Raw genomic sequence first — 10,423 nt, 5'->3', positions numbered from 1 at the left:
TGGAAGAGGGCAACCAAACAATTTTTTAAAGAAGACCTTATCAATATTTAAACAAAAAAAGGGTAAGAACTATTCAAATGTGTCAATTTTTTTCAGACCTTAAACTTCCCAATGACTGAGTTCACTATCTTTCTTAAGGTTGTAAGATATAGCTAGAAAACATAAATTGAACTTCACTTTTTCCTAAATTTGCCTTTTACTGAATTTTATAAAGGAATATTTTATACATATATATATTTGATTCAAGTCCGGAGAAGGTCCATCTTGTCCATATAATTAACTTGCAAGGATGAAATGGTATATGATGCATATTAAGACGATTCAAAGCATTAGACATGTAACTATGTAACAGGAGAGAAAAATGCAGCAGACCAGACCAGGATTTAAACCCAGGCCCCCTGAATCTCTAATCAGGTGCTCTACCAACTGAGCTATCTGACCACTGGCAATCAAATCCAGCTGACCACCACATTCCTCCCTCCTTTAAGGTCTTTGGCCCTCCTAAAACCCCAACCCAGGCTCATCCCTGGCAGGTCTCTCACCTGTCAATTCCAGGGCATGGCACGGCACCAAATGGAAAGGGAGAGAAAATCCAGCAGACCAGACGTATTCAAACCCGGTGTCTTATAATATATTGAACCCCGCGATATTTTGAACCCAGGTTCAAAATATCGCTGCGAGATATTGAACCCCCCTATAAAATATTGAACCCGGGGTTCAAAATATGGCCATTAAATATAGAGTCCCCCTGCCCTTTTAATCTTACAGGGAGAGGGGTTCAAAATATTATATCCATAAAATATTGAGTCCCCTGCCCTTTTAATATTACAGGGAGGGGGGTTCAAAATATTATGGCCATAAAATATTGAGTCCCCCTGCCCTTTAAATTTTAGAGGGAGGGGGGTTCAAAATATTATGGCCATAGAATATTGAGTCCCCCTGCCCTTTAAATTTTAGAGGGAGGGGGGTTCAAAATATCATGGCCATAAAATTTTGAGTCCCCCTACCCTTTTAATTCATCAAGGAGGGGGGTTCAAAATATTATGGCCATAAAATATTGAGTCCCCCTGCCCTTCTTATTTAAGAATCTCAAGGTGCTCTACTAATTGAGATATCTGGCCACCAGTGATCTAACCCTGCTGACAGCAATAGATATTTCCTACAATAAAAGCTGAATTTGTGCTTCCCTACATTTATATATTTCCACACGCTCTCATGGCAGTTACCTGGTATACACTTGTTTATGGATTTGGCAGTGGTATGGTTGCCAATGTATGATCCCTTTTAAAAAATTAAAATCTTTGGATAATAGACTGTTTCAGTTTTGGTCCTTATGGAAACAATATTTACTGAAAAAATACCTTTAAGGCGCATGAAACTTGCAAAGATCATGCATTTCAGTCTTCAACATGCAGCTTAGTCAGATGACTAAATACTGCAGATTTGAGTTTCTCCGAGTTCAGAACACAGAAATAAAGGTCATATAAAGGTCAACATTTTATTTGAGTACAACAACCACCTGACAGAGTGTTTGTTTCAATATCTTAACAAAACTGTTCTTACACAACCTGCTGATAATTTCAAAAAACAAGAATAACCACTGATTTGATAAAATCATTAAAAGCAACTCAGATTCATAATGAAAAAAATCATATCTAGATTTACATTAACCATTGGCAAAGATTTCAATCTGAAAGACCATTACAGAAAAAAAAGTTAACAATATTTTTTTTTCTTTACCTTCACTTTTTTTATCTTGAATATTTTTAAAATCATAGAGAAAAAAAAGGTAACATCACTATTAAAAAAGGAGTATAAAAGCAATAAATATTTTGAGAATTAAATGCAAATAAACATTGTTTTTAAAAGTGAAAGCCAACTGAGGTAATTCAGAAGAAGGAAATTTATGGATGGGTGGGGGTATCCAAACACCACAATACTAGCTAGGGAAACTAATACTGATTTAATTTGCATGGCATGTTATAAATGTCTTTATTTTCACATATCTTTACTACTAGGATTTAGCTTTTTTCCTCTCCAAAATCCACTGTTCAAAGACCAAAGTGATTTATGGAGTAAAAATCCAAAAGGTGTCAATCTGAATTTGATTCAAGAATTGAAATGAAGGCACACAGATATACTGGAGTTAAAGAAAATTAAAACACCAATAGAATGACACACAAATTAAAAATAAAATTGCACTTGAACTACAGGCAGAGTGCAAAAAGACATGAACATTTTCAAATTGAAAAACCAACAAAAATAAACAATCTCTGAACTGAATTGTCTGTGATATCACACACTGTTTACACATGTGTTACCCATTTCTGTATTGCTGTTTAGTTTCAGTTCAGAATATATGTATATAAACAGAAAATAAATAAGTATGATATGAGTGAAATAAAGAAGAAAAATGAGTATGATATGAAAACACACAGGTGCACTCAGTAAGAGAATGTGTGGACAGAATGCATTCAATATTAACAGTCTTATCAGAAATTAAGTAGTAAAAATACTGAACTGTTTATGCATGTCACATCCAAGAACTGCGAATACATCATTATTCTGGGTACACATTAAAGATACATGTATATGAGTCAAAGAGGCTATAAAACATTCATGAATATGAGCAAATGATTAAAGGTCACAACATATATGATTGCATGGTAACATCAACTGAGAAATGAAAAAGGCAAATAATATAATGTATACATGAATGGTATCAATGAAGCAAAATCAGAACAACTCTATGTTGTATTCAACTCCATTACTTAAATTAAAAACAATACTTCTTCAACAAAAAATTCTTGGATATCATGAGCTACTTTCAACACTTCATACATGTACAATCTAATCTTTAACCCATTGCTCGATTATATCTGAATTCCAGTTTAGTAATCATCATATCAAAACAAAAAAAAACTGTTTTCTCAAAGAACTTAATACTAAGAAGCTCAATTAATTGAATTATTTGGGACACAAAAAATTCTGTTATCTACACATTTCCCTCCATTATCTACATACATATCCCACACAACCTTAATCTCTCTGGTAGTTTCTAAGCTCTAGTACCCAGGGTATACTGAACATTTTTGTTGCTATATTGTTTGTATTTCCTTATTCTACTTATAATATAACAAAGGAAACTTATAGAAGAATATCATTTGTAGACCAAATTCATTTGTCATTTCATCTATTCATTGATATTGACATCTTATCTTAAATGTACATAAATTTTGAAATTGGATGGAAAGAAAACAAATTTTTTATCAACAAATATACATTAGTGAATTTAAACAGTAGATTCAAACCCATATAGACCAAAAGATCAGTACATACTTCCACAAACTGGGATACTTTGTACATAATATACAGAGCAAAAGTAGAGTTTGTAATGCCATCCGGAACAATTAATTTTGTACATTGTATATGTGAACAATGACATTTATTTTTGGCATCAATAGAATACATCTATTTCATTTGCCACATCTATTAGACCATTTATACCAATGCAAATATACCACAGTACATCTGATCATTTTTGAGAAGAAGCTGAAATACTATAACAAGGAAATGATGATAATGAAGCAACTTGATCTCACAATCATAAGATGTTTTTCTTTCCTTATAAACAAATTCTTAGAGCCAGCTGTACGTATCTTAAAATTAATGTATTATGCAAAAAAGATTTACATGTATATAAAAATCTAATACCAGTATTTTAATCAAGAATTTGCTATTTTAGAAACATCATTCATAATGTAAAATTGAGCAGATTTATCTGTAAGATGGAAGGGGGTAAATTTATAAATCCTTACTGCTTATAGATTATGACTTAAGTAGATCACATCACAATAGTGCATTCAATTTCCTTCAATTCATTGTATATGTATAATACACGAAAGAACTTTGATATATAGCTTGTAGAACTTTTTGAACAAGAAATATGAAAATTAAATCATTAAAAATATACAAAACATACACCACAAATCAAGCAATTTTGTTTGATCCAATCTTTTATACCTACATTTCATAACAAGAGATTCTGAAGAGATGGGTAAGAGTTAATGCCCCTGGTCTTTATCTGATGTGCTACTGTATACTACATAGCGAGCTCTTCTGTGTCATTGGTACCGGTTTGGCAGCTGCGTCATGTTTTGAGTCAATAATTTCTGCCTTGACAACTCGCTGGTGTTGCTCTACTTCTGGTTTAGTCAATCTGATTCCAAGAATTTCAGCTGCTACTCTTTGAAAACATAAACTCACCTGGACAAATGGAAGTAAAGACTTGTATTAGTTTTGGATATTAAATAAAAATTAATGAAATTCTCATGAAGATTCATAGAATTATAATATAAACAGACTTGCAGACAAATAAGTTAAACATTATTTTACCTATATTTTTCCCCCAGCTAACACTGTTTCAAGTTTAACTTACATTGTCCCCTGTTTTGGCAGAAACAAAATGGCTAGACATGCCTCTCTCTTGAGCAAACTTCTGGTGTTTATCCATCTTAACTGTCCTCATGTGTTCAAGGTCAACTAAAATAAACATATATACAAAAGATCAAAATGTTTTCCATTTAATTACAATGCATATTTCTTTTCCAAAGAATGAGAAAAAAGATTGTCTTTATAAAATTTTATTTTTAACTATTATCTAACCTTTATATCAACTTAACGATAAAAAACAATGCAATCTCACAAAATACTGAAAATATCAAGAACAGCTGAAGTGTGTTTTGAAGCATTTTTTTCTCTTGGAAAATAATCAATGTTTTCTCTATCTTATCAGTTACAGCATGCTTGAGTTTCCAGGAATATTAACCAATAACTCAATATTGCGTTTTTTGGGTTCTTACTTTTATTGCCAACCAATGCTAGGTGAGGCATTTTGGTGTCTTTTCCAAAGACTTTCTTTGCACAGCTATACCAATCTTCTACATTCTCAAAGCTAGCAAGGTTTGTGATGTCATACACCAAAAGGATACCCTATATAAAAACATGAAATCTATTAATTTTTAAAATTGAATTGGCTTGGCAAGGCACTTAAGGAGTGTATTTGATAAAAATTAAGTCACTAAGGTTAAGATAATAGTATAGAATAATTTCATTAAATGAAGTCTCAACACAAAGCAATCACTGAGCATTTTTCACTTTTTTTTAAAAAAGAAGAGACCCCTTACACTTGATCCATATACGTAAGTTTCTAGCATTTTTCCTCCCAAGGTTTGTCCACCAATATCCCACACCTGCAAGGCCACATGCACATTTCCTGAAAATGAGATGCATTAATAATATTATTATGTACACTTGTCATTTGCCAAAAAGGTTATCGATAAAAGCTTGTAAAGTTAGAATCTAAGTAAACTGTTAGTAGATTTTCATCAAATCAATAATAAGCCTTGTATATTACCCTCTATCTCTGCATATATGTGCATATTTTAACTTAAATACTCATGTTTCTAGTCTGGAAATAAAACACTCTCAGGTAAATAAAATTTATAATACCAGCTGTCATAAAATAATCAGATCAATATCTGACTTATTTTTAAAAATGAAAACATTGATTAAGTTAAGCTAAAGATAAGAGAATTCTAGTCACAAACCAGGTAAGACAATCCTCTTTAGGAAGAAATCCAGGCCCACAGTCTGTTTATAATTCCTTCCAAACTGCTCCTGTGAGTAGCGGGTCGCCAGAGAGGTCTGAATTAGAGTAAAATATCTATAAATAACCATATATACCTAACATTGATGTATCTTAATTCTGTAATCCTTGAAACAATTTCAATAATTTAAAAAGTGAAGTAGGTTAATTATACAAGTCAGTTTTAAAATGATCACAAATACATGCATTTCTCTCTAGACCACCCAGTTGTTTGGATATTGCTACCTTGGAGGAGGTGGACTGGGCCAAGCTTAAAAAATTCTTTGTTTGCAGTTGCCGACCTATAATTTTTAGACTGGGTAGGTAGGTAGGCAATCTTTTTTTTTTCTTTTTTGAAAAAAAAACTTTTCAGATTTTTGTTAGATAACATAAAATAGAGTTTTTCATAGGTCTACTATACATGAATAAGCGGGTTACTGTCGTATCGCCCCAAAACCTGAACGCCCCATGCATGAGCGCCCCAAAAATTTTTACCGGCGCCCAATTACAAATATGAGCGCCCCAAATATTAATAACGAGCGCCCCAAACGTATTTCACGAACGCCCCAAATTAGCATTTCGAGCGCCCCAAATAACATATGGTCACAGATACACATGCAGGTGCTCGTCTAAATATTAATTTGTTTACTTTTCCTTCTGCAAAGAAATCTGGAGAAATATTCTTTTAAATTATCAAGTTTTATTCGTGTAATTAAAGGTAATAGTACAGTCATTTGTATTACAGTCAGAGCACGACCGTAATCCCAAATAAAAGGAGACCCCCCCCCCCTATATTTTATCAAATACCGGCTATATGAAGTGATTTGAATTAATTTGGCGATAAAGCATGATAATATTGGGGGGAAATAAAACATTTTAAATAAAGTCTTACAAATTGTGATAGTTGCTTGACCAAATCTGCGTCATGAAGTCTTTGAAATACAGTATTTTTTCCTTTGTGGAAATGCAGATAAGTGCCTAAAATGCGTTTATGTATAATTTATTTTTGTAATTAATTTCTAGATGTATTCATTTTAATTTACACGCATGATCCGTCTGTGCATGTTTGTTATATAATTCACATGGAAAGGTGGTATAAGTCGTTGAAGGACCAGAATTACAGTGTATGTTTGTTGAACTGGGTATCTGAAATTATGATTACTGTGTATACACAGACTACAAATCCCAATGATCTAGTGAAAGGTGTGTAATATTATGTAGCATTACATAATCAGGTACACAAGAAGCAACGAAAGCGCACGGCAAGTGCACTATACTAAGGATAAAATGCGATTTTGAACCTAATCTACATCATTAAAATTAGTAAAAAAAAAAAAAATTAATAGATAGATGACTTTGGGTAGGTTAAATGATGTATAATTTTTTGTATTCTTATAATTTTTGTTGTATATTTATTACTGACAGATTCTAAATAAATTTCGTAACTCTTATAAAAAAAAATTGCAACCTACGTAGACGATTTAAAAAAAAGTAGGTACTTGGTATCTTGAATAGTTTAATTTACCGATTTACAGGAGATAAAGGTATAAGACTACATGTTTCTACAATGAATATGACAGCTAGTCTAAAAACTTTTCTGGTTATTATTACATAGTTACTGCAGAAATACACATCGGTGTTTAAGTTTATTCTATTCGTACAGTGTATTTCCTCTTTGTAAGATCCTTATTAGCACTGAATAAATCAAAAAAATTAAAAAATCAAAATAAATTACGGTTCGTGAATACACGTATAAATATGAATTCCATTTGTTTAGTACGTTTACATTTATCTTCATATAAGCTAGTTTACAATTCTTGGGGCGTTTTTATCGCAAAACTTGAAGCACTCGTGATAAACAACTGATAAATATCATTCGGGACGCTCGTGAATAATAATATATTTTTTAAATCTAATAAATTGTAATAAAACACGCATCAAAGACAACAGATTGGTTCTTTACTAGTTAATTTAAGCCTTGGGGCGCCCGAAATGCTAATTTGGGGCGCTGGTGAAATACGTTTGGGGCGCTCGTGATTAAGATTTTGGGCGCTCATATTTGTACTTGGGCGAAGGTAAAAAATTTTGGGGCGTTCATGCATGGGGCGTTCAGGTTTTGGGGCGCAGTGACTAGCACCCGAATAAGCTGCACTCTTGGTATAAACTGCTGATTGATGAAGACAAAAATAGAAAATGAAACAGTTTTAATATCCTGAAAAATTTGAGAAAAAAATAATATTACAAAATGGCTGAAAAAAAGTTTGGGTCGGGTACATTTTCAATGGATCGGTCGGCAACTGCAAACAAACAATATTTTATTTTAGGCCCTGACCCAGGTGGGAGGGTTTTTTTTTTTTTTATTTGAAGCCAAGTTAAAAAATTGTAGATAAAAATCTCAGTTAGGCAATAGCAGTAAACACATTTATTTTCACAATTTTCGTAAAAGATATCTTTCACCAACCAAGAACCTAGTTTTAAGTCTTTGCTAGGATTTGATGCTGATGTACTTTTTCAATGGGATGTGATCATATGTTTAAAAAAAAATGAATAAAGTTTTGGTGGCCTATAAAAACTCAACAAATCAATGAACATGGCACGTTTAGTTAAGAAATATTTGATCACAAATCAAGCTAATTTTAAAAGATCATTTGAATGAATGTACAGTTACTACAGTACATGTACACGTATCATAAAGTAAGTGACCCTTCGATAACCTTTATGAATTCCTCGGCTTTCATTAACCTGTTGACGTCAACATAACACTTCAATTACTACTGAGAGCATTTGTTAATTTAATAACATAAAAATAACGATAACCTTTATATATTCGATCGATCAGCAGTTCGTGACAAGAAGATAACCCCGATTTCCGTTGGATACTGTCCAACATTGCAACTTTTCCTTACCTTTCCGGAGGCACCATCTCCAATAATGACGATTTTCAGTTGCTTATCCGGTGCCTCATCTTCGGAGTCAGACATGGTGAATAAATTTTATCGTTAAAAAAGAAATTATCCGTTAAAAACCAACATTGTGGCAAGGGATAAATATTTACAAGAACCTGTCACTCGGTTGTCTGTATCAAATGGGTACTTCCTTTCTAGAGCATTTCCCGCTTAATCTGAAGCGCTCAGAAGACGCAAATTGATTTCAACTCGCATGAACTTGTTGGGAGGTAACTAAGGGGTAATTCAACTCTTCTCATTAATCGCACAGGAATTTCTATTTAGAAAAAAAAAAGATTGAAGTATTTGACGCTAAAGAATAAGAAAATGCCCACATGATGATATGAAAGTTAATTCAATAAAGAATGTGCATAAAATAACTTCGATTTAATTAGAAATGTCATGAAAATGATTTTTTTGTTCTTCGTACTTTGCGCGTCATTTAAATCAAGATGTGCATAATCTAATTAAAATTAGATCTTCCATCCGCTCCCCGATTTTTTTTTGATATGTCGCGACATATGGAAGATCTTATTTTAAATACAAATATGATCTGTGTATTTGAGAAAAGTGTATGTTCTAAGTTTAATTCTGATTTCCAAATTATTCGAAATTTTCGGATCTCAGAATTTTGCGATTAAACTGGCATAGAAGCTTATCGTGTACATGTACATCACAGGCACTTGTTTAGTATATACAGGGCACCCCCTACTTATAAGTAAGGGGGTACCCCGTATACGAAACAAATGCCCGTGATGTACAGGGTAGGTGTATTCACACTCTGATTTCTTTTCTTTTCAAAACAGCCAATTTCACAAATTAGTTAACACTTAATTCGAATGTGTGAGAGAGAGAAAGAAAAAAAAGAAAGAGAGAGGTTAATTGTGTGTAAGGGTGTGTATATATATAAGGTGTCGGAACCAAATTAAAACTCGGGTGACTAATTAAAAAAAGGGGGGCTAACCAACAAAAAGGTAGGTAAGCCCCAATTTTCGATGCCTATTGATATGTCTATCTCACAGGTACTTGTGGACAAAATTTACAACATTATTCAAATTTTTTTTCACAAATTATATTATTACACATATTCATCATGTGTACAATACGAAAAAATCGTCAAAACCCGAAAACAATCGCTCCACAAAAAAATACCCCACTATATACATTATAAGGGAGAAAGGTATGCCACTCCGGTTTGTTTACGTTGTACCCCCCACTGGTCTTTCAGGGTTTAAAAACGTATTTATTTTATTTCAACCTAAAATGTCTTTCACACTGTCTCAATATATTTTGTACACAATGCTATCATTAACTTGATATCACTATACTGTTAAAAAGCATTCCAGTCAGAATGTTGAAATTTCCCTTAGTAAAAGCAAAGGAAGTGCATATAGAATGTATGATAACACCCGAGAGAGATGATTACGTCAGTCCGAAACTCTCTCGGACGTTATCCTTATAAGTGAATCATTCTCTATGCACTTCCGTTGCGATTACCTAAGGAAATTTCAACGTTCTGACTAGAATGCTGTTTAAGGAGATATTGTGGGATTCTTACGAGATGCAGAGTCAGTCCGATAGCATGGACTGAGACAGAAATATATGTAGAGACGTAGTGAATCGACATTTTAGGTGAAAATGAAATAAATACATGTTTTTAAACCCAGAAAGAACAGTGGGGGTACAACGTAAACAAATCGGAGTTGCATACCTTTCTCCCTTATAATGTATATATATTTTTTTGTGGAGCGATTGTTTTGGGGTTTTGAATTTTTTCATATTGTACACCTGATGAATAAGTGTAATAAATATAATTTGTGAAAAAAAGTCC

General features: G+C 32.8%; 1 protein-coding gene across 1 annotated transcript; it reads right to left on the bottom strand.

The window, feature by feature from the left end:
• Positions 1 to 1,484: 1,484 nt before the first annotated feature.
• On the bottom strand, positions 1,485 to 8,747 carry LOC134239740 (ras-related protein Rab-28-like). The gene is made up of 6 exons (XM_062721892.1): positions 8,554 to 8,747; positions 5,610 to 5,706; positions 5,187 to 5,275; positions 4,863 to 4,992; positions 4,439 to 4,542; positions 1,485 to 4,266 (listed from the first exon to the last, which is right to left on the bottom strand). Exons 1-6 carry the CDS (start codon positions 8,626 to 8,628, stop codon positions 4,093 to 4,095), a joined length of 669 nt encoding a protein of 222 aa, XP_062577876.1. The 5' UTR covers positions 8,629 to 8,747; the 3' UTR covers positions 1,485 to 4,092.
• Between the last annotated feature and the right edge of the window lie 1,676 nt (positions 8,748 to 10,423).

The sequence above is a fragment of the Saccostrea cucullata genome, unplaced genomic scaffold, assembly GCF_032062105.1.
Source record: "Saccostrea cucullata isolate Sc308-1 unplaced genomic scaffold, CSIRO_AGI_Scuc_v1 ctg1444, whole genome shotgun sequence".
Lineage (NCBI taxonomy): Eukaryota > Metazoa > Mollusca > Bivalvia > Ostreida > Ostreidae > Saccostrea > Saccostrea cuccullata.
Note: the sequence above shows the minus strand (reverse complement) of the source record. Positions and strands in the feature narration are given on the sequence as shown.

Bases quoted from the DNA above. Each gene is read 5' to 3' on its own strand.
- LOC134239740 (XM_062721892.1), bottom strand. From the start codon at position 8,628: ATGTCTGACTCCGAAGATGAGGCACCGGATAAGCAACTGAAAATCGTC. The intron at 5,707-8,553 runs GTAAGGAAAAGT...ACTCTAATTCAG, and splicing joins GAGATGGTGCCTCCGGAAAG to ACCTCTCTGGCGACCCGCTA. The intron at 4,543-4,862 runs GTAAGAACCCAA...TGTTTATTTTAG, and splicing joins AGCATTGGTTGGCAATAAAA to TTGACCTTGAACACATGAGG.